General features: G+C 41.3%; 1 protein-coding gene across 1 annotated transcript in view; it reads right to left on the bottom strand.

The window, feature by feature from the left end:
• Nucleotides 1-940: 940 nt before the first annotated feature.
• Nucleotides 941-25,266, bottom strand: part of LGR4 (leucine rich repeat containing G protein-coupled receptor 4) — a 99,567-nt gene continuing 75,241 nt past the window's right edge. Inside the window, exons 5-18 of the mRNA XM_072793732.1 lie at nt 18,543-18,758; nt 17,614-17,685; nt 15,803-15,871; nt 14,631-14,702; nt 14,385-14,456; nt 13,920-13,988; nt 12,153-12,224; nt 10,925-10,990; nt 10,156-10,227; nt 8,420-8,491; nt 8,007-8,132; nt 7,003-7,118; nt 6,662-6,745; nt 941-3,982 (exon numbers count right to left, since the gene is read on the bottom strand). Coding sequence (XP_072649833.1) covers nt 2,706-3,982; nt 6,662-6,745; nt 7,003-7,118; nt 8,007-8,132; nt 8,420-8,491; nt 10,156-10,227; nt 10,925-10,990; nt 12,153-12,224; nt 13,920-13,988; nt 14,385-14,456; nt 14,631-14,702; nt 15,803-15,871; nt 17,614-17,685; nt 18,543-18,758 — 2,455 coding nt within the window. The 3' untranslated portion in view covers nt 941-2,705. The remainder of the gene's footprint in view (nt 3,983-6,661; nt 6,746-7,002; nt 7,119-8,006; nt 8,133-8,419; nt 8,492-10,155; nt 10,228-10,924; nt 10,991-12,152; nt 12,225-13,919; nt 13,989-14,384; nt 14,457-14,630; nt 14,703-15,802; nt 15,872-17,613; nt 17,686-18,542; nt 18,759-25,266) is intronic.

Raw genomic sequence — 25,266 nt, 5'->3', positions numbered from 1 at the left:
AGGGCTTCATGATTGTGAATATTTAGATCTAAGCATTTGGGCAACTGACTACATTTGGTAACAAGTGGGATTTTAAATTGTTTGCTTTTATCTATTATTTATTTTTTAAAAGAGGATTTTTTTAAAGATTTATTATTATTATTTTTATTTTATGATAGTCACAGAGAGAGAGAGAGAGAGAGGCAGAGACACAGGCAGAGGGAGAAGCAGGCTCCATGCACCGGGAGCCCGATGTGGGATTCGATCCTGGGTCCCCAGGATCGCGCCCTGGGCCGAAGGCAGGCGCCAAACCGCTGTGCCACCCAGGGATCCCCTATCTATTATTTATTTTTAGGTAATTGCTACATTCAACATGGGGCTGGAACTTACAACCCAAGATCGCCAGTCGCACACTCCACCCACTAAGCCAGCCGGGAGCCCCAATCATTTATTGTTGTTGTTTTTAAGATTTTATTTCTAAGTAATCTCTACACCCAATGTGGGGCTCAGACCCAAGACCCTGAGATCGAGAGTGGCACGCACCGCCTACTGAGCCAGTCAGCCCCCTCCTCCCTCCGTCCAATCACTTGCTTTTCAATAAAGATCTGTTCTCTTAAATTTCACAATTTGTTTTCCATGTGTAGGGTTCAGACTTATCTCTAAATTTCAGCAAAGTGTTCTTCAAACATTTCTTCTAATACTCTTCACTCAAAAAATGTTTTAATTTGCTTACTTTAACGTTAAGCAGATTCATGATCATACCTCGTTACACATTAAGGCAAAACAGATTGCCAGATTTCTAGAACTTCAGTAATTCAAAACACTGCGTATCATAGTGTATCTCCCACTACGTCTACAGCACAATTTACCACATAGTTTACGTATCTGCTATTCTATATTTTAAATGAATGCAAAGTTTTATGTGACTTGACTTTTGGAGAAAGAAAAACCTTTAGTTACATTTTTTTTACCAAGTTATGATTTAATATTTATCAGATGTGTAAATATACAAACATGATAGCAACTTTAAAAACTTGTGAATAGTTGGCCTTACAAAATTACAACACACTGTAAATAAATCCCTCCCGCATTTTATACAAACTACATGATTTTGATATACAAAGATTCTGTTTTTATTACACGGACAATGTACAACCAAGACTATTTACAATGCAAAAAAGTATATAAACCACAATTTAACATTCTGCTACTGGCAGCCACTATAGTTTAGGAGGTAGCTTTAATTAAACGAAATGAACAGAAGCCACATTTCCCAACTTGTGTTCTAAAAATAATTTACATAAGATAAAAATTCATTATATGCACAGTATATACAGTTTAATTATTAAACTGCAATCTAGCTTAATGTCTTTTAGTATATCCTGAATAACTAATATGGCAGTGGGTTTGCTATCGATTTAGCATATTGTTCAAAAAACATACTGAACATTTATGACTTTAAGACTCCACATAGCGACATGTCAAAAGTCCGTAGATAAGAATCAAGTAAAAATTCTAATTGCTGAAGACACAGGCCTAAGCTTATTCATTTTTTTCTTTAATAAAACATTTGTTTTGTCTCGCAAGAACACAGCATCTGAACTGTTGCATAGGCTCTTCTGTATTTAAATCACAGTAAGGAAAAACTATATGGAAGCTACCTTGTAATAGCACAGGTTCCGGAGAATCCAGCTCACTAAGAAATAATTATAAGTGCTTTGCGTCATAATTACTCCCAATTTCTTCCAAACTGATACAATAATTTACCACTGTTTACCTTCTGTGTAGTTCACACTCTACGTAGACAACATACCAACAAAATTGGAAGATGTTGGTACAGCCAATGACATTAAGAAATGTTTATTCATGAGAACATCCCACCGAGCCATCAAATCCCTCAGATACTACTGAAATCCCATATTAGTTAGTAGCTTATCCAAATCTCTACCAAACCCACACAACAATTAGTCCTTTACTTTTTTCTAGTGTGGTCACAAGACATAGAGAAAAAAAAATCATTGTGATCTCACCAAAGAAATGTGTAATGACTGAAAACAAAAGTTGAGCTATTCTTTAAGAATCTAACAGTTGTTAATATTGTTTTAAAAACATCTCCAGGTTTTAGGTTTATAAGTCAAACAAAATTTATGATTCTATTATGTCAAAGATGGGACCAGAAAATGCAATAAGGTGACGATGCCTATTCCTCTACTCTCACAGCTCTACCTGGGAGACAATCCCTTTTTTTTGGCCCTGCAGTAAGTTGTCCTGAGATTAATAATGCAACATTAGGTAAAATGAGCAGGATTTTTTTCTTAGTTACATAAAATCACATTTTAAAATATTCTTAAAAAAATATTAACAGCTGTTCTTCATCTTGTGCTTAATTCAGAGATAGGTATCAATTTGCTCCTTATGGATCAGGAAAGCCTAATGTTATATTGCTACGATACACACAAAATCTTTTCAAGTTACAAATTGGTTCCAAAGAGACCACACATTGCTTGGACATTGCATTTTTTTTTTTTCATCGATTGACAGTTTAGGCACTTGTTCTTCGAAAACGTCTGGTTTAAGAAATAAACTGCCACCCTCTCCTCCTTCTAAGTGACACACCAGGCAGTGATCACAGAAGTGCTTCCCAGATGAAAGATGAGACTAGGGTTCAGTCTATAAATGCTGGGATTTTGGTTCATGGGGGGGGAAACAGTTACAGACACATCAGTTCAGTCTTTAACTCGTGGTAGATTGTAAGCATAGCGCACCAAAGGGAATCCTCGACTCTGATAGAAGCAGGCTCGTCCACAGGCCTGCACCTGGTCAGAACTGTCGGAGACGAAGGAGTCTTCTTCATCCGCATAATCGGAGTGGGCCGATTGCGTGCCACAGTCAGACCAATAGCTGTCTGGTCTTTGGCAAGAACCCACGGCCAACGCAGGACAGCTGTGTGATTTTATTAAGTGTTTGCAGGACACTGGCTTTGTCAAAAGAAAGGATTCACAGCAGTCACACACAGTCAGGTTACCCTGCAAATGCGAGTACATGCCACAGTCATAGTAGAAATCCTGGTCCACACAGCCTGCTTGGCTACTGATGGAGACTGACACCGAGCCGCTTTTCTTGGTGATGTGTCGCTTCAGTAACTTCCAGTCTTCTTTAAACTTTGGGTTGAAGAAAACATAGAGGACTGGGTTCAGGCAAGCGGGCAACGGGAAAAATATCAGCGTAACAGACTTCATTATTTCAGGGCTGATGGAGATTGCAGTGATCAACGGCGCAAATGAGAAAAACGCAACGGGGCAGAAAAAGATGCAATTGGTGAAGATGAGCCAGGCGACATGCTTAATCATGCTAGAATGCGAGTTCTCTGAAAGGTCCTCTTTTTCCAGGTTGCAGTAAAGTTTTGTGTAGATAATGGCCATTAATAAAAATGCTAACGAGTTTAATAGCACTAAGGTTACAGTAAATCCTAACGAGGGCGTTTCTCCTGTGGGGAATGGCAAGCACAGGGGTGATGCAGAGTATTCCCCTCTATGGAAAAGTGGAAAACAGCCTGCCGCTGCAGCTCCCAGAAAAGCAAAAAGGGCAGCAATCCGGAACTGTTTCAGATGATTGCTTTTCCCATTTTTCATCATATCTTTGACAGATAAGCTTCTTTCCACAGCTGCCAACATCAATAGAAATATGGCACTTTCTGAGGAGAAAATAGCAAGGAACCCCGCTATTCTGCACCCACTGCCGATCTCCCACCAAATGCCAAATTCAGCAAACCTGCCCCAGGACACGGCATCCAGAAAAGTTAGGATGCCGGTGTAAGCTCCCATGAATAAGTTGGATACAGAAATCAGGCCTATGAACAATTTGGAGGAAGGCAGAGATGAACAAGAGGCAAATGTGGTTATAATGACAAGCAGGTTGAAAGACAATGCGACCAAGAAAATGAACCACACAGTAAGACGGATCATCCAACTTCCCAGTAAATATTCACAGGGCTTAAAAGCACCTAAAACAAGAGAGAGAAATAAAAGACAATTTAGAAAACACCATATTCCCATATGCTATAGGTTCAGAGAAAAACTAAAGGCAGTCCATTTAGGATAATTAAATCTGCTACCAAAACTGAATTGAACCAAATTTTTAAAATTACTGTTTCTTAGCTATTCTAGTCATTGGACTAGGCTATTTATTAAATATTCAGTAAAGCCATACAGGGATATGCATATATATATATATATAGTACAGTGTCTTATACGTGAAAAGTACTTGGTAAACTGAAGGCGTGGAATCACATAAACTAGGGTTTTTTTTTTTTAATTTTTAAAAAGATTTTATTCATTTATTCATGAGAGACACCCAGAGAGAGGCAGAGACACAGGCCGAGGGAGAAGCAGGCTCCCTACAGGGAACCCGATGGGGGGACTCGATCCCAGGACCCCGGGGTCACGCCCTCGGCTGAAGGCAGGTGCCAAACCGCTGAGCCACCCAGGTGACCCTAAACGAGGGTTTTAATTTAGGGTTCATAACTTGCTGCTCTTGAGAAAGCAGCTTAACCCTCTACATTTCATTTTCTCGCTCCTGGATAATAATGCCTAATTCACAGCACCATGTAGCTTAAGTAAAATTATATACATGAGGTACCTAAGCAGGTCACTAGGTACATTGTTGGCCTTCAATGAATACGAGGTCCTTTTCTTCCTCCTTCCTAGTGCTGATACAGCTTTTAAAAACTATTAATCTACACATATGTATGTATATGACTATTTTTTCCCACATTTCTTATGACTTTCAAGGGCAACCTGATGAAGTAGGTGAAGATAGACATTATTATACCCACTTTTCATCCAGAGAAACTGAGATGTCAAAGTGTTCGATTGACCTGATAAAGGTTATTCAATAAGACAGTGGAGGGAGGGCAAAACCACGCTGGATGTTAAATGCATACGAAGCTATATCCACTGAGGCCCCGTGCAACTTACACTAGGATTGCAGGAACTAATTTAGTAACTAAATTGTATGTTCTAGTAACGGACTCCGGCAGGCTAGTTATGTCACAAATGACAGCTATTTTATTTTAAAATTAGTAAAGAAAAACGAAATGTTGTTTACAGAGCACAAGAAAACTATGTGTTACAGTTGCCTAAACACATGTTCTGATTTATCCTTCGGAACTGTCATGACCCTGGAGCCGTCCCATAAAACCATTTAGATCACTGAAACATTCACAGACCTAGCGAGCCAGCTCTGTAACGCCTATATCCCTGATTTCCAAATATCACAAGAACCTTTAAAAAAAATTCTTTTGATCAAGTAATTAATATTTTTATTCCTCCCTCAGGGAATGTTAAGAGGAAGCTTTTGCTTTTCTCTCTGTATCTGAATTCATCCTCCTTCGAGGAAGGAGGGAGTAGGCTCCTCTGGCTTGAGAACAGGACACCCTTCTGCAAGTGTTTGGCAGGTGGAGGTACTTTCCCCTACAAGCCTGGAAAGCAGGCTCCACCCAGGTCTCTGTCTTTGAAAAGCTGCTGCGTCCTCTTGTTCTAACAGGAGGACCCCACGCGTCACTACCTCCTGCTTCTGACTGAGCCCGTGGGTGTCTGTGCGTAGTTACAACCGAGTGGGGAGGCAGGCCTGCCGCGGATCTCTCGGCTGCAGCCCCTTCAGGACTAGTCTCCCCTGTAACCAAGCTCTTCCCTTCCCATTGGGATTTCGGGTCCTTAGGCACATTCTCCAACACAAGGACCCCAGGAAGGCCAGGGAGGCAGCGAGCTGCACCCTCTTAACTTCCAACAATTCATTCAGAGACCAAATACATTGCCTAAACTGAAATGATCTTGCCAATTCCATTCGCTCATCTGGTCACCTTAAGCTCATTCTCCACAAGGCACTGTCCTAAGTATTAAAAAGAATACAAACACAGCCCCTTAAAAAGCTCACGATTCAGGGAGGCCAGGGGGCTCAGCTGGTTAAGCGTCTGCCTTTGGCTCAAGTGATGACCTTAGAGTCCTGGGATCCAGCCCCACATCAGGCTCCCTGCTCAGCAGGGGGTCTGCTTCTCCCTCTCCCTCTGCCCCTCCCCCTGCCTGTGCTCTCTCACTCGCTCTCTCTCAAATAAGTAAATAAATAAAATCTTAAAAAAAAAAAAAAGACTCTACTTCATAGCACACAAGGTGGCCAATTATTTTTCTTTCACAGTAGAATTCCAAATCCATCTTCCCTGAGAGATGAGTCATAATCCAACGTTACGTCACAACCAAATATGCGGTCTCATTTTCGTAACTTTCCCAAGCCTACTAAAGTTCAATGAAATAGAGTAGAAAGAAAAGGAAAAGCAAGGTTGCATTAAAAGATATATATATAACACTAAAAATCCTTGCAGGTAGTAACTTTCAGAACTAGCCCTAGAGTTCAAGAAGCGCTCAGAAACTGCCTCTCCGTTTTGAATGCACACAACCTGCTGGAGAGCTTATGAACACCGAGACCCCAAGTCAGTGAGCCTGGGACCGAGCTTCTGTAAGAGATGCCTGAGCTCCTGGTACACAGACCACGCTTCAAGGCAGAGGCCTTATGACATCATCCAGTCCCACTCCTGTTACAAAGATCACATCTCTCCCCACAACTTTCAGATATGTTTGCCTAACATTCACTGAAAGCAAGAAACTGCGGTAAGATGTGCAGGGCATACCTGTGGAGGGCGTACAGTGGATAATTATTTGACTATGTTCTTCATTTTCTGCACTGCTCGTGACACCGGCTACATCGGTGGGACCTGAATAGATGACATGAACTGTGTTTAATTCAAGCTTTATGCAATCGAAAAGAACCACACTTTTCTGCAGTCTTCTCTCTTGTCCATGACCTAAGGTCAGCCTCCATGAGGCTTTGTAACATATTAAGGATGCCAGTAACACAGCAAATGCCATTTTCTCACGTATTTCATATCTGTCCTTCACAAACGATTACAATAGGAGAGACTTTAATCAGCGGCATCGAGAGTGTTCTGTTCTTAAAAGTACATGCACTTGCCTTTCTCCTTTGCCACACTGTGGTCTTGGAGGCTGGTATCTTCCGTGTTTGAATGTGCATACGAGTCACAACCCCAAAATGCACAACACTGATAAGCATATGGTACTGATAAAGACCTGGAAAAAATGGTAAGACCTACATTGAATAACAACCTCACACAGATGCTTTTGTTTTGTAGAAAGTACTTCCAGCTTTAAGAGCCCCGGGAGTCAGAAAGACCTGTCACATGCTTTAAACGCTGGCCACTAGCCTCTCTGGGGCCTCAGTATCCCCATCTGTGAAAAGACTCTGGTGTCAGATGACAACCCTGACTTCCTCTCTTCATCTGATATAAGCTTTTAAAAACTGATTTTAAAACAACCCATATTTAAAATTTAGCAGTAAAAAAAATAAAAAATAAAAATAAAATAAAATTTAGCAGTAATACAGCAGTTTAAAGTGAAATCTTATCAGACTCCTTTAACCCATGAATAAACCATGCCTAATTTATCATATGATACTCGTAGTTTCAGTTAAAAGTAATGTCTCAGATCATTTACAACTTTTTACCATTAAATGAATTTATTCTGTTCACAAAGTATAGTAAAAATATTTATTCTCTTCTCCCACAGTACTATCCGCAAGTCCTGTCTCTATTATATCAAAATGTCTTTGTGAAATATAGCATTGTGTCAGTTTTCTGTAGGTTCACATTTATGTGGTTCCTGCTACAGTGTTAGTGACAAATCTGCTGTAAAAAGTTAAAAAAAAAAAAAAAAAAGCCAGTCTGATGAATGGCTATGTTATCTCCCTGACAGTCTCAAGGGCTCCAATTCATGATCTCAAAATCTAGGAAATAATGCTTGTGTTCTACTTTTTACCAAATTTGTGAGGACTGAGGTAGAAAATACTCTTAAATTATAGCCTCCCAGAAAATCTGGGAACCACAGCAAAAAACCAGCATACTCTATAATTTAGGGGCTCGCCATAGGTTCAACAAAAAAGAAAAATAAGCAAAAACACACCTGAGATTAACAAAATCTTTTGCTGCCAAGGCTTCTTTTAGCTTCAAGTTGCCAACAAGTTTCAGCTGATTTAGTCCACTGAGGCCTTCCGTAGGAAATGAAGTTAATTCATTGAAACTTATATCTCTGAAATGTGAATGAGAGCTCACATTAACTCCTAAGATGCAAGAACATCTGTACGTGTGTAAACATCATAAATATTAGAGCCCCAAGAGGAAGTTCAGCTGTGCTGAAACAACAGGCCTGGCATTCATCTTGCCATCTAAGAAGGCATTACCCTATCAATGCAGGTTCGCATTTACGCAAGGGAGCAACCGAACAGGAAAATACTTCCGTAGGACAATGTTAAGACACAAGTTTCTGTAGATTATGCATCACCTTCACGGTATGACTGCATAAAATCATCAACTTACAGGTTAGTTATTGACCCAAGCTTGGCAAAAGCTCTGTTGTGAATTTCATGGATCTGGTTCCTACTCAGATCTCTGCAAGGGCAAGAGGAGCATGTTAATCTTTCCAAATAAATTCAAATTGCAGTTAGTTTGACTATACTTTGGAATCTGAAGTAGTCACAGTATCCCTGATAAGATAACAAATCTTATTAATCTTGTCCAACAACTTCGTGTTTATGTTCAATCCCTCCCCCCCTTCACAAAAATCTATTTCTTGGAATGGGTTCCGCGGCTCAGTAATTCTAGCTGGCATCTGTTTTAAAACAGTTGTGAATTTTCTCCACCTTATCATTCTGGTACCAGTTCAAAAATATAAATGATGTGATATAACCTTTGGCACTATTTAGTAGGCGAAGAAAAACTCAGCTCCTGACAAAGCTGAAAATAAAAACAGGTTTCATACTATTTGCCTTCTCAAAGGTCAGTGATAAGGCCCCCACGGAAGACAAACAATCAATATGTAAACAAGAGCATTCCAGAAGGGCTTCAGATATCATTCTTTTCCCCCCTGAGCAGGAAATAAAAATCATATCAACACCAGAGCTGTACTATATTCAAAAACACACCCTGAGAAATTAGTAACACAGAGAAATAATCTGCAACCACACTTAGACGGAGCCTTGATGGAAATTCAGAGGCTGGATAAAGTCATTCCATTACGCATCTCCCAGATAACAGACAGCCGGACAAACTTGGTTCCGAATCATGGAAAGGCCAGCTTTTCATTGTTGTCGCTTATCAGCGCTCCAGAAGTGATGGCAGCTAGGAGCCAGCCCCCTTCCTCGCTACTGCCCAGACCCACACACGGCAAGCCTGTCAGGCACAAGGAAGGATCCCAACCTCTAACAAAATATTTTCTAGTAGAAAGCATTTTCAATGTCTTACTGGAGAGCTACTGGAAGATAGGATTCAATACATGTAATTTCACTCCATCTTCACATTTCCAAATTTGCTCTGTTATTTTAAAAATGCTCACTGTATTTCAGTGTGTTGTGTTTCCTGCACTGAGGTTCTGTGAAGGCGGGGACAAGGCCTGTCTTAGCCACCTCTCTATCTCCAAGTGCTTAATAGAGTATTTGGCACAAATACACACTCAAATACAAATACATTTTTTCCAATGAGTGCTTCTGCTGCATATTATTAGCCATATTTGTTATGATACATACCCCGGTGCAAGGGTCAGCAAATTTCTTGTGTGGAGGGCCAGGGGGTAAATATTTTCACCATTAGGTCATATGGCCCCTTACTAGTCAACTCTGCCACAGTATGGTAAAAGCAGCCCTGGACAACGCTTACACGAAAGGGCAAGGCTGTGTTCCAATAAAACCTAACTTGCCAAAATCGGAGGCAGGCTGGACCCTTTGCCTCTCGCTGCCCTAATGCACTTGCAAACCTCATTAGTACCACGAGAAAACAAACAAGCTCCATTTCTCAGGTTATACACACATTACGCTTTTTCACCTACCAATGTACGGTATCATAAATCAGCTAAGGTAAAAATTACTAAATAAAAAGTGAAAGGTTAAAAAAAAATACTGAAAGCAGATTATTGATAAAGCACCACGTGGTATAATTTGAACAATACTTATACATAATAAATTGCATCTTTAAGTGTATCACTTATGGGAATTATAATGTATTAATTTATAGGTGGACAAAAATTGTATTTGTTTCTAAATAATCAAAGAGAAACTTACAGGATCCGCAGAGAGACCAGGCCTTGAAAAGTACCTTCTTTTATTTGGTGGATCTGATTACGTTGCAGAGAACTAAAAAAATATATATATATATATATTTTTTGAATTTGAAAGAGAACATCTCTTCAACATTTTCTCAGTTTAAATTCCTGATTAACACTGATTGATCTCGTTGAAAGTAAAGAGAACTGCCATTTCCTCGGTTGTAACACCAAAGGGTTGGACTAATTGGTATTCCATCCCAATGGATACTGGGAATTAACGTGTACTAACTAAATTCCTTAGCAACCTCACTCAGGAGAGCAGGAAGGCCACATGGTAAAAAAAAAAAAAAAAAAAGGGGGACTCAGGACAAGACAACCATACTAAATGCTGTAGGAAGAAAGGGATCAGGAAAGGGAGAATGAACCCCCCTCCTCTCCCTGCTCCAAACCAACTTCCACCAGAGCTTATAGGTACACAGTAGGTGTCCACGTTTGGTTTCCCTCAATAGCCAAGAACAGGTTTTATTTGTGTGTTTTTTGGTGTACACAGCCCTCCGCCCATGAAATCTCACAGAATGCCCGATAAGTACCCAATATACGCTGGCTGCACGACCATACCTAGTACGATTTGACATTTATTCACAGGAACACTTGACTATACGCATGTCTTTCCTTAATATTTCTGAATTCTTAATAGTAAAGCCATTACTTAAAATAGAACATGTTCATTCGATGAATCAACAATAAACCACAGCAAAAAGAGTATATATCAAAGACCCACTTACATTTCTTCCAGAGCATGGCAACCATCAAAGCTTGGAAGGTCTTTTATACTGTTGTAAGACAAGTCCCTTAAAACAACGAAAATTAACAAATTAATTTCTACGTTATCAGAATACTAAGTTAAAAGAGCTATACTCAGGAGTATCAAAGTATCAAATACTATACTTAGTATTTAGTAACAGAATACTAAATTAAAAGAGCTATACTCAGAGAGTCCAGGTAAGAAGATCTAAAATAAAGAGAGCGCTGAAAAAAAGCAACTATTTTTTTTTTCTTGTAACCTTCTAGAGTACCTTAGTGATAGAACAGGCTTAAGATTTGCAAACTTCATGTACATAATATTGAGTATAGACAATATAAAATATATTAAAAACACTTAAATTTTTTAAAAATTTTTAAATAAAATTAAAAAACATTAAGCATAGAAAAGAAATACATAAACATATAATATGGAAAATCCATAAAAATAATGTCTCAGTGGTAATTTATGTGGTTTTTAATTTATATCTTTATAGTACTGTTTATATGATAAATAATTTCTCTGTTGTTATTTAATAATAAAGCTGTGAAGAGTGGTATGCAGAGCTCGCATTTTCAGAAAAATTTTCTTAAATTTGAAGACTCAATAACTCAGCTAATCCCACTGCAGTGTTTCCTCAGTAGTGATCACGATGCTCGATGCTCCAGAGCATTTAATGATTTGCCTAATCAATCAGTCACTTATTTCGTTACTCTCTCCGCTGAATGCTTGTTAACAACTTAGTAACTTCATTGTTTGTTCTTGTGACATTTTGACATCCTTTATTTACTTTTAATTTCCAGGAGAGTTTAAAGTTTTTGGAAAGCTCCATGCTTAGCTGGTTCCTGACCCAAGAAAGATTTGGGCTCTGCTTAGGCTATGGATGAGAGAGAAAATTGTGGAGAGCTGACTCTCCTGAGGCATCTCGAAGAAGGACAGGGAGTCCAGGTAAGAAAAATACCAAGGAAGAGCCTGTCTGGTTTTACTCTGTTCAAAGTAAAAGTCACAAGATGTGTGACATCCATATAACCTTAAAACCAAATTGAAATATACATGACCGACCCTAAGGTCACTAAAAAGCTGCTCATTTACATAAAGGGAACAAAGAAGACATAATTCTACCTTAAAATCAGCCAATGAAAACAGCTTATCAAAAATAAAACTCGGTATAAAAAGAAAAGGTATGGGAAGGGAAGAGGGACCCGACTTACAAAGTCCTAAGCATCTTTTGTTCTTGGCACAAGTTACTGGATATGCTGCTTATCTTTGTGCCTGTCAAGGTCCTGTGGAAAAACATTGTTCATCTAAGAAATGGTCCCAAGTTGAGATGGTAAACAAAACGCGATTCTCACGTACACAAAGACACCCATGATTGCAGATGAACCAGAGTCTGTATCCCACCACCTACCGACTCCTTGAGGTCAGGCATGTGGGATTAGCCCTCCTTTATGGGTCTCATTTGCATAGGAAGGCCGAAAAGCTTGTGACACAAGATGTTGATATTGCCCAGACGACGAGACAAGACTGCCTTCTCACGTGGGCCAACGACAACGGTAATCCACGGCCACAGCCTGACTACAATCCCCTGCAACACGGCCTCACACCCAAACAGCCAAGGCAACTTAGCATCCTGCGCCCCGGACTTTGTTTCTGTGTTTTCAGGCAACCCAACTCACCATTCGGAAATGTCCTCTCTTCCCCGCTCCCTTTCCATGATCCCACCTGCGGTCAACACCGAGTCCTGTGCTTTCCCCTTGGGGCTGCTTCCAGCATCTGACCCCCTCTTCACTGCTACTGCGGCTGCGCAGATCACGCGTGAAATGATGCACAGAGGGGTGGAGGGGTCTCAGGCCACACAGGGGGAACGCCAGTGGTGGTGAAGGTGTTCGCTTAGCAAGGGGATTATTCCCAGGGCCTCCTTGTGGTTCTTCCCATCTCGGGTCCCTGCTACCCTCCTCACGCCACCTGCTATAACATACTCAACACATCCTGAACAATCAAGTCTAAACCCCTGAGCCCTGTGTTCCTGACCTCTTTCTCTTTACCTCTTGGCATACGTGAAAACTGTAACATTAATGTGACCCCCTCTGCTAAGGCTCCTTGTGGCTGGAGACCCTTAGCCACCTCGTGCTTCTCCTGGCTGCCTGCAAGGTCAGCAAACGCTCGGACCCATACGTACCCCATTCACAGACCATCCACTGGGAAGATCTGCCATAACCACGTGTTCAATGTTCAAAGGCTGCCATTTTAACTGTGACCCAAATGATCTCCCCGACGTCTCCAGGTCACACCGCATTCCATTAAACACGTGCAAGTCTAGCTCTATACGATCCCTGAGGAAATGCTCAGTATTCCCCATTTTGCCTTTCTAATAGAAGACCCAACTCTGGGAAACCTGAGAGTATTCAATTTTGAAAATGTTACCCTTCCTGGGGATCCCTGGGTGGCTCAGTGGTTTAGCCCTTGCCTTCAGCCCAGGGTGTGATCCTGGAGTCCGGGATCGAGTCCCACATCAGGCTCCTTGCATGGAGCCTGCTTCTCCCTCTGCCTGTGTCTTTGCCTCTCTCTCTGTCTCTCTCTCTCTCTCTCTCTCTCTCTCTCTCTGTATCTCATGAATAAATAAATAAAAATCTTAAAATAAAATAAAATAAAATAAAATAAAATAAAATAAAATAAAATAAAATAAAATAAAATAAAACGTCACCCTTCCTCCCTAAAGCTTCCTCGGACACCCTACATCAGCTGCGCCACTTGTGAGTTCCCAAAGCACTGCCTCAAATCTGGTGTTTGCTTACTGCCTTGTATTTTCAGTGAACTCCTCAGATCTAATATCCATATATATCCATCTCTATGCATGCCATTCACAGAGAGTGCAGGAACCAACGCAAACCCATCATCATCATCAAAAAGCACTGGCACCCCACGAGGAGGCCCGCGTGTTATTTTCTTCCTACCCCTCTTCAAACAGCCACACTTACAGACTCTCCAGATGGACAGTTCCAGTCAGGTTGGGGAACTGCTGCACCATGCTTGCACCCCGAATGACTCTTCAAGAAATTAGGAAAGAAAAGGGAATTTAAAATAAAGGACTTTCATAGATAATGTTTTCATTTTGTTTTTTAAACAGTTCAATATTATAGTACTACTATACCCAAAAACAAAATCAGTTTCAATTCTTGAATGTACCTGAAACTGTGATAATGAGGCTAAGTGTTCACATAAATAAGCCTCACAAATCTTCAGAATTGTCCTTTGGACTTTCATCCAAGGGAAAAAAAATAAATAAAAGATTTTTGTCTTCTGGAGCAACAATGAGATAGTGATACATCCTAGTTTTCCATTAAAGAAACTGCATAAATATTAAGAAACTGCATAATATTAAAATTTGTATAATGCTAAAAAAAAGAATAAAAATAAAAAAATAAAATTTGTGTAATACTTACAAGGAATGCAGATCAGATAAATTGTGAAATGCTGAGTTCCCCACAAAAGACAGAGGATTATCATACAAATGTCTGTAAAAATATCCAAAAAAAGTAAAGTTTTCCTATGTTCGCAAGCCATCCAACACTACCTTTATGGTCACAAAGTCCATATATCTAAAAGCCTGAATTTTCATTTTTCACTGAGATGTCTGGCATCATACAGACATGCTTTACATGATTTTATAGTGAAGCAAAACTACTTACATCGTTCTTAAGAGTGGATTGCCATCAAAGGCTCCATCGGGGATAACAGAAATAGAATTACTATGAAATAACCTAAACAGGGAGGAGAAGAACATCTTGAAATGCATGTCCTGTTGTGAGGTGAGCTAAAACCCGAGTGTCTAGCCCCGCTCAGCAAGATGTGGAACACATGAGAGTCCCAGAAGCGTGAGGAAACAGAAGTTTCAATTCCATCTCATACTTTCCGGGGCCATATACCTAATTCTTCTTCAACCCAGGCTTACCCCGGTATCGCTCAGGGCTCTCTTACGCGCTGAGCAGTTGCTGTGTCAACGAAGAACTTCAGACCATGAGTGAGAATCTTAAGGGGTTTTGACCTCTATATTCCTCTGGCACCTGCATTTAATCCTTAAGCAAAGAGCTTCAGAGGACTTGCCACCAACGCAGGACACACAAGCCCTGTGAGGCCATGGGTATTCCTGCCTCTGCCCTTGACAGAGCCAATGTCTAAAATGCCCCCTTAGCCTTTCATTTATTTAAATATTTCCACCCTTTTGGGGCACGTGGGAGGCTCAGTCTGTTAAATGTCAGAGTGTCGACTTCAGCTCAGGTCATGATTTCAGGACATGTGGTCGAGCCCTGTAACCAGGCTCTGCACCAGGCGTGGAGTCTGCTTGAGAGTCTCGCTCTCCCTCTGCCCCTTCCCCGCTGCTCGAACTCCCTCTCTCACTAAAATAAATAAATAAAATCTTTACAATAAATAAACGAATAAATACACACACACACACATCTACCCTTTTAACTCTAGTCAAATTCTTTCTCTTTAACGCTACCTTTTCTGATGACCCCGGTTCTCAGGGAGGCCTTTTTCTGGAATGATTCATTTACCCTCTTCATTTAGCGCTTATTTCTACCGAGGAAGTGTTCTCTGTCCTACACAGTAGGCCTCCCCAGTGCCCCCAAGACGCCAGGCTTCTAGCTGGCAAGGACCATACATTATGGCTCTTGTTTCAGAGATCCAAGCCCAAAACCGTCTGCGCTAACGTCATCCAGTCTGTATGAGCCTATGTGTGTTTGTGTGTGTTTGTGTATTGTGTCATATGGAGCAAAGAGGTTTTCAAATCTCACTGCTGGAACATCAGGTGGTGAATTCTAAGGATATGAAAATACAGAGAGAGCAAAACAATACTCACAGCTCTTTTAGGCTAGGAAGGGCTTTAATAGCCTGAGGAAATTCCCCCAAGTTGTTATAATTCAAGTCCCTAGGAAAAAAATGGGGGAAACATATAAGAACACTGAAGAGTAGTCATAATTTTTAAGGCATTTGGTATGAATGTATTCCTTAAAAAAACACATCCTCTGCAGGGTAGTCTCTCCTTCCCAACCATAGTGCCATTTCAAACTCTGTGGTTTAACTTGCACCTTCTCTTAGAATTCTGAATAGAAAAAAAGAATCATAATTCATCATTCATGATAGTTTTGAGTTAATTTCACAAGGTCAAGGAATTCCCAATCACACATGGCTGGTGCATTAAATAAACAATTCTGAATGACATTTCTCAGGAAAGTTACCATAAAACAAAATCTATGGAATATCCATTTCTAAATGAATATTTAGAACTTTGGTCTGAAACCAAAGTTTCTGTTTGGGGTTTAGAATGGCTTCCTGAAATTCTAGCATGAGGGCAGAGGACCTCAGCCCTCCTATCGGGTGGATGACCTGACAGAAGTACGAACAAGGGGAAGGTCGATAATGGCTCCACAGCACTATTGCCGTGAAGTAGGTTATAAAATGTTGAAAACGTTACATTAATTAGCGCAGAGAAAAGCTACAATGATCTGTACTTAAAAGTCTTAATTCTGAGGGTTTAAGTTTTCGTTTCTTTTATAACCTTAAGAGAATGTTGGCCTATGATTATCATGGTCGATTTCAGAATGAGAGTAACATAAAATCAAAAGTCCAGCTCTTGAGGGACCTATTTTATTTTCCTTTTCTACATAGGAAGAGAAGTGGCAAATAAAAAATTCAGCCGGGAAGAAGAGTCTCCATGGCAATATAATTGGAAGAGTATACGCGGTCCAGCATCCGAAGATCCATCTGGTCTTCTGTTACGCTGACATTTACATACTTAGTAAAGGATAACTGAGCTTGGAACTATCTTCTTCAAGAACTTCCACCTTCAAATATCCACTGGTGCTCACTATCCTTCCGTGGTTTAGACAGGAAAGTAGATTAATAAGGAACTAAAAGATTCTACGTCTTCTCGTTAACTGACAGCTAACCAGAACGTTCACCTAAACAAAATATTACAAACGCTGAGCATTCCAATCAAATGTCATTAACCCAACTAACGGGGACATATTCTGACTTATTTACTATACCACAATAGCAAATCCTATAAATCTTCTAATGAAGACAACTAAAATAAGCTAAAACAACAAAAATAAAGACGCCTCCTCTTAATTACACATAGCTGTCCGATGCCTTTGGCTCAAACGGTGGTGCAATGTACGTACAATTCAAATACTTTAACAGGAACAACAATAAAAGTATCCCAATGGAAAGCTTTACTTCATTTAGCATACAAGAAAGCAGAGAAAATATTCAAACCCAGGGTTAATAACCAGGTAAGATTTTTTTCCAGAATTAATTTTATAAGGTTCAGTGTTCCAAAACTGTCTCTCATATATTTTAACAAAACTAACATTTTTTTTAGAAAGTAGACATACCAGCAGAGTGAGCTGCTTTTTACATGTATTTTTGAAAGAAATACCAAATTCAAACTGGTGCAACATTTTTAACCATGCGCGAGATTAGTATTCCTAACCGTGTTACTTGATGGCAAGATTTTAATCACGTATTAAAGCCAGTTAATAAAAAAACAAAAAAGCCAATTCATAGTGAGCCAAACTCAAGACCATCATTTTCCCCTTTTCTGAAACGAAATACAAAAGCACATCATCCATATCGCAATGTAACCACCTGAAACAGGAATCAACTTACAAGGTCTCCAGGTTATCTAGTCCATCGAAACAGTGCTGACCCAGGTTTTTAATTTTATTGTTATGAAGATGCCTATGGAAAAAAAGCACCGAAGTGACTTTTACATCAACCAGTAGCAACTACGATAATATTTTTTAAGCCTAAATAGCCTCTTAAAGGAACCATGTAGGTAAGCATTTCAACCCTTGACTGGTGGAAACAGCAAATAGCACCTCTCTTGACATTGCTGCACAGACTCGGCCTCGCCAAACACAGAATGCCAAAGAAGAGGGAAAGCATCTCTGGCGGGAAAATGGTACACACATTGAAAATTCTTTAATATTTACCCATATCAGAACCAAAGCTCTGATGAGCCTTTCATGATCTAAAGTGAAATTCTGGCGAGCTCCCCTTGGGAGGAGGTGGGAAGTAGCCCGGAGGGAGCGCATCGCCTCCCACCACTGACAGCCAGTGTCAGATTTTAAAAGAAATGCCGTTTTTTAATGTCCACGTTTTCAAAGATTAAAAACACAGAGAATCATATATATTCTTTGAACAGACAAGTTGGTCGAAACCTGAAATATCACTGAAGCTTCTCTTCTGTGAGTGCCTCAAACAATGCGGCTTCTCCTCACGCCGAGGACATCACTGGTACGTAAGTAAAAGCTGTCCAAGCATTTGCTAAACGTCCCCATTTCTCCTTATGGTTACAAAAGGCCACGTGGTTTAGAACGATTCAACAGTGAGCAGACGTTGGTTTTTTAATTAGCCTACCTTGTGTTTTTAAGAAGTCAGCATGTTTAATTTCGTAAAAAAGAAAAAGCAACTCCCCCAGACCAAGTATCTCTTCAACAGCACCCTCAAAGGTGAGGTGCTTTCATAATAATGTGTCACGAGAAATCTGTGCCTGCCCCCCCCCAATATACGGTGTTTAAGGGGGTGATACTTACAGAACCACCAGGCTCGAGAGGTTGGTAAACGCATAGTCGGGGATGCTCGAGATTTTGTTGAGAGCCAGGGTGAGGGCCTGCAGGGTGGGCAGGTTGCTGAGAGGATGCACAGGCACCTCCGTCAAGCTGTTGTCGTCCAGCCACAGGTGTCGTAACTGAGCGAGCCCCTCAAAACTGTCCTCGGGGACTGAGGTAATATGGTTGGCATCTAGACGCCTGACAGAGACAGAAACAACCTCGTTCGAGAACGGATTCTAGCAGCACGAGCCAAGTCCCACACACCTCCCAGTTTCCAAAACAGAAGGGAGTTACAAAAATGACCAGAGTCGTGGCATTCCTTCTTTCTTCAATTTCTCTAGAAAGTCTCATAAAATCGAGCCGCTTTTCCGAGACCACAGTGTGGAAGTCTGTTCTTTCCCTTCTTACATAACAAAGGGATGAATGCAAATCTCAATCTTTCGAGAATCTCTGGCTAAACTAACTTTACAGTAAAATGAGGTTTCTTAAAAAAAAAAAAAAAAAAAAAAAAAGGAAGAAAATTCTCAGGAAGGCCAAGCTAGAATTTCATGTTTTGGAATCTATTTCAAGGAAAGGAAAAAAAAAGGAAAAAGGAAAAAGGAAAAAGGAAAGGAAAAGAAAGGAAAGGAGGAAGAAAGAAGAAAGAAAGAAAGAAAGAAAGAAAGAAAGAAAGAAAGAAAGAAAGAAAGAAAGAAAGAAAGAAAGAAAGAAAGAAAAAGAGAGAAAGAAAGAAAGAGAAAGAGAAGGAAGGTAGGAAGGAAGGAGAAGAAAGAAAGAAAGAAAGAAAGAAAGAAAGAAAGAAAGAAAGAAAGAAAGAAAGAAAGAAAAGAAAAGAAAGAGAAAGAAAGAAAAAAACCTAAGCTGAGTAAATAAGCTACTATACTTAAAATTTTACATCACAACCAATATCTGACATTAATTGCTATTTAGACTTGTACCAAAGGAGGGGAAAATAAGGAAATATTTACCCCCAAAAAATGTTTACAGCAATAGATCATTTCAAGAGATTTTTAACGATCCTTCTTGCCACCAACCAAGTTAAAACTGTAAGTGTCATGTCCCGGTCAAATAACCTTCTCCTCCTCTCTTAGCACTAAGTTCAAAATTAACAGTTACTAAGAAAAGAACAAACCGTCCACAGGAAAAACTCAACAGCTCCCTCCGATCGATGTCATTTTGGCCTTAAGGCTTCTTTTAATTCTCCCAAAATTCTAGAATGAAAGACACCTTGCCAATAGGATTACCCAAACTTAAAAAAATTAGTCTCCATCTAAAAATCTGGGAAAATTCTGTCCTGAGTGTTGCTGGCTGCACCACGAGGCGTAATTGTTGGGATGATCGCTTCCTGACACGGGGACAACCTGACCGTGTGCGCCGGGCAAATCCCAGCTGTGTGCGCGAATCCCTTGCTGACACAGCTTCACCACTTAGACTCCTACCTTCCAGGCGTGGACCCCCTTGGAGAAAACAGGGAACACGAAAAACGTGAAAAGTCAAAATGACAGCCTGCTTTTAAAGACATGGATTGCGGCAGCTGTCGAGTTCAGGAATTTCGGACTTTGAGAGGGGTGCCTGTGCCTCCCGTTTCCCGGCCGCCTGGGCTCAGGCCTGCCATATAATTGCCCCTTTCCCCTGCAGGCAAATGCTGCGCCTGGGTCCAACCACCTGCTCCCGGCCCGGATTAGCGGGGGTTAAGGACCCTTGGTCCTGGTGAGGATCTGATGGTAGCTGCTTTTTGATAAAGTCGAGATAAGCACTAAAGAGTAACAGGGCAGGAACTGAGCAGCTGCCGTAAGAATCCCTTTAGAAACAGGCATTTTCCATCCTGTTTATTCCTTAGACTCTCTCGCACCAACCCCGGAGAAGAGACAGGCATCGTCGACATACAGACGCACAGTCCTGGCTGTGGAGCGGCTTAGGAGATGGGCTGTAATAGGTAGATAGCATTCTCTCTCTCCCTCTCTGTCTCTGTCTCACACACACACAGACACACACACACACACACACACACACACACACACACTCCACAACCTTCCGGAGTTTCCACTTAGGGGAAGAGAGACACTGGACATATAATCATATAATCAACCATATAATGTAACTACATAGTTAATGCAATTACATTCCACTTGTCGTTAATTTAAGCTTCTGCACTTTATTCAAAGCATCTAACCTGTGCATCTTGTCAGGCACAAAAGATAAAAAAAAAATGGTCAATTCAGACATGAGGCCTGTCCCTCACGAGATGGGCATTCCAATGGAGAATGGCCCACAAAAGTGACTACAGAATGCCTACGGAGCGCTATGAAATAAATAAATAGACTCATAAGGCTATTACTGGGGGGAGGGTAGCTCCTTCAAATGCACTGGTCAGGAAAAGCATCTCTACGAAGGAGCTACTCCAACTGCAACCCAGAGGGCGGAGACTCCGTGGAAACCAGTGGGCTGTGGTCCCAGCAAGTCCCAGAAGGTCAGCGTGACGCGAACACACAAGGAAGGTGTGGAGGGTCCAGGGCAGACCTAGCTGGAGGTGCAAATGGGGGACCAAGTCATATAGACCCCATGAGGCCAGGCAAGGGACTTAGATTGTATCTTAATTGTACAAATGGAAGTGCCTTTCCAGTTTCTCAGCATTGGAGCAGCTTAAAAGTTTAAATTGCCTATGCCGTGGTATTGATGATCACGTGCATTCCTATGCAACAGGATAATGAGCAAGGCTCACCGCCTTTCGCATACAACTCTCCACCAGAACGAAGCCCTAAAGGGAGAAAGGCCTTCAATTCAGTGGAGTGCCAAAACACTACACTTTCATTAAGACGTGGCAAAGTCTTGTAAGGAGGGCCATCCCCACCCTTCCAGCCTGATTTCAGTATTCGGTACACCATTTACCCTCCTGCAGGACACTGTGCCATGTGCCGCCGTAGAAAGAGATGGCCTTGGCTCAGGGCAAGATACCCACGCAGGTTCTGAGCTCGGATAGCAAGGAAATTATCTCCTGTGCAAGACAGTGATACAACAGCCCATGCACTGGCACAATTTCCTCTGTGCTAAAAACGTCCCCAAATGGTAAAGTTGCATCTAAGGAAGAATTCTGGGAAAATGAGGCACGTAAATAAGGAGCTAAGTGAGGTAAAAAGGATGGGTGGTGATCCCATGGTCAAGCCTTACACCTAAATCCACATGCGGATGTTGGGGGCACATTCATAAATGTAAAGAGTCGGGGCAGCCCGGGTGGCTCAGCAGTTTAGCGCCGCCTTCAGCCCAGGTGTGATCCTGGAGTCCCAGGATCGAGTCCCACGTCAGGCTCCCTGCCTGGAGCCTGCTTCTCCCTCTGCCTGTGTCTCCGCCTCTCTCTCTCTCTCTCCCTGTGTGTCTCTCGTGAATAAATAAATTTTTTTTTTTAAAATGTAGTCTGCGGCTCCACCAAGATCAGTGTTTCACAGAGACACCGTCTTAGAATCAGGACTTTGTACCCATGACCTGCATATTTAATATTCATCCTAAGAGACAAGAAAATACCACCACTGATTCACGAGATGCACAGCAGCAGCCGGTATGTCACCGGTCGGGGGGTGACGTGGGCCGGTCCCCTGGCAGCAGAGAACGATTACTGAAGTGTACCTCAGGTGTTAAAGGGTTAACATTGCCCTAACTGAATTCCCTTACCATTTCTGTCTTTAAAATGTGCTTCTATTCCCTATTCTCAAAAGCCTGTTTCTTATCCTACCGAGACTCACACGCTTTTTTTTTTTCGTGCCTTAAATGAAGTGACAACAAGTCCATATGCAGATTTTGCGGACGAATGTCTGTTACCAACATCCATCCTGTGTCATCAAGAGCTTTCCCTATAGAGTGGTGTATTTTGTTACCGGTTTCAAGTACAAATTGTCAGGATAACACATTATTGTGGAAAACCTAGGAATTTCAGTCCTTGAAATCCTCCTTTACTGTTCAATGTACGCGTAACCTAACTTAAGGGGCAAAAAAACAAATCCGGTGGAGCCAATCCGGACACACTTCCACAGCGTGCTCCACAGGCCCTTTGCACGAGCTCCGCCAGCTCCCTTTGAGGGTTCCTGGTGCTCGTCGTGCACAAGCACCTCAGGTTGGTTTCAGCCCCGCGACCTTTGCTCCCTGAAAGCACTGCTTGGAACCACAAGGAAATCTTTCATGTAATTCAGGTCTGAAGATCAGATTTGCAAACTGAACTCGAGGGGCCGATAAGACTGTTTGACACCACGACAAAATTTCAATTGTATCTGACTTGACTGCTACACCCACTAAGCTAACAAACCCGAGTGTGTTTCCTTCTTGGGTGAAACAGGCCTGACACGGCTCCCTGTGTTTCTGATGCAGATAAAGGTCCCCGTGCCCCCCCCCCTTTTTTTAAATAGTTTGCTTTGACTCCTCTCCACCTCTACCCCTCTCCCAATTTTGGAGAGAATTTAAACCACGCAATTCACTCAACAAGTGATGCGCACAACGTGCTTTTTAAAACTATTACAGGGAGAAAACTACCGTGAAAAGCACTTCAAGATCATCTCCACGATCAACAAATGTCACGTGGGCTTTACGCGCTTCTCGTCCACAGTCTATTTGTATGTTTTCCTGGTAGTTTTTCTGTTCTAAAACTCAAAGATTTAAAAAATAAAAAATAAAAAAATAAAATAAAATAAAATAAAATAAAACTCAAAGATTTTAGCTTTGCCTTTCTCAGCCTTCCAAACCAGGCCAAACGAGCGAATATTTTGATCCTTTAGTCTTGGGAAATAAGAACAATTCTGCATGAAGTTCTTGAAGTGAAATGAACTCTGAAGAAGCACAAGAAAATGACTATTTGAAACGTCTAATGAATTCAGGTCTGAGGGGGTAGGATGGTTCCCTCTGGGTACATGTGTCCAAGGTCACAAAGTGTGTAGAGGTGACAAAGTCACATGTCTCAATGGATTCACTGAAGGAGTCTCCTCAGAGTCTACGCACATGGTTATGGCAAATAACAAATCCTACGCTCCGTAACTTGGCACTGTGGCAAAATTAGCGACTTAATATATTTGTGCCTTTAATTAGACTTCTATTTAAACTTGAAATTAAATGGTGAATACCTTGGATACTCCTTTTTGATGACATTAGATACATTTTAAAGTTTGACCTTTACAGCGTAGGATATGTTTTATTGGCACATATATTTTTGAAAGGTTTACTTATTTGAGAGAGAGGGAGAGAGCAAGCAGGGGAGGGGAGAGGGACAGGGAGAGATTCTCCAGCACACTGCCCTGAGCTTGGAACCCAACACAGGACTGGAGCTCATGACCCTCAGATCACGACCGGAGCCAAAATCAAGGGTCAGACGCACAATCAACTGAGCCCCTCAGGCACCCCTGTATTAGTCCACATTTTAATTTCACGTTCATTTCTCATTAACCAGGAGATTATCTAATCTAAATGATAAGGTCGTCTAATTTCCAGTGATGTGTTTTGGGGGGGGGGGGGTGGTTAAAAATGGTTTTATATCAGCAAGCAGATGAGACAAGCAGTTCAAACATTTTCAATCAAATCTTCTACTACAGGCGTTTCCTACAAAAGCCTACATTCGAAGTTATTTCAAAGGGCAATAAAAAGAAAGACGTGGGCAGCCCAGGTGGCCCAGCAGTTTAGCGCCACCTTTGGCCCAGGGCATGATCCTGGAGACCCGGGATCGAGTCCCACGTCAAGCTCCCTGCATGGAGCCTGCTTCTCCCTCTGCCTGGGTCTCTGGCTCTTTCTCTCTGTGTGTCTCTCATGAATAAATAAATAAAGCCTTTTAAAAAAAAAAAGAATAGTACATAGGGCAGCAGTATACCCTTTAAAAAAAAAAAAAGACGTATGGGGCAGATTAGAATACACGACTACATGATATAGTTAAAATCTAATTGTGTAACCCAGAACATATACGTGTGAATTAAATTCTGTTTTAATTCAGAGTGATTCCATGTACATAAGAATTACCTGGGGAAATTTTTTTAAATCAGCTTCCTATAGCGTCCTACCTTTAAAGAGAAAATACCATTACTTCGAGGAGATGGCGTAGGGGTCTGCATTTTAACAGAAGCTGGTACTTCCGATGCAAGTGGACAAAGTGCCACACTTTGAGAAACTACGCCTCCCTCCCGCTGTACATGGAATCGGGACACGCGCCGATGCAGTGTACGCGGGCGTTCCTTACTCTGGTACAATGACAGGCTAAGGAACCAAGCTCCTCGTTTAAAAGAATACTTTTCCAAAGAAATAAAAACAAATTAATGAATACTTTTTCGTTACTTTCAGCCATCCCCGTCACCTGGTTTATATAAATTGGATAAACTAATAACCAAAAGGAAGCACCAATAAAATATTTCATTATTATCATCAGTAGATGCCACACGTCAGATATTGCTATAAGTGCTGTTCGTGCATGAAAGTATATGGCAAGTAACGAACACACTACTGTATGGAGAACTTTAGGTAACTTGCACAACCTCCCACAGCTAGCAAGTGGCAAAGTGGAGATCCAAACCCAGACGAGCCCGATAAAGACGCTAATGGCTTTTCTTAATCTTGGCAGGAAACGAACCGCAATCCCCACATGCATCAGTTCAGCGCTCCTCACTCTCTTCTGTTAAGATGCCCCTGGAGATAGAGGGGTTGGGTCTTCTAGTCCCAAACATGAGAAAAACTATAAAGTTGTAGC

This window comes from Canis lupus, chromosome 23, assembly GCF_048164855.1.
Source record: "Canis lupus baileyi chromosome 23, mCanLup2.hap1, whole genome shotgun sequence".
Taxonomy (NCBI): domain Eukaryota; kingdom Metazoa; phylum Chordata; class Mammalia; order Carnivora; family Canidae; genus Canis; species Canis lupus.
This window is presented reverse-complemented; position numbering and strand designations above follow the sequence as displayed.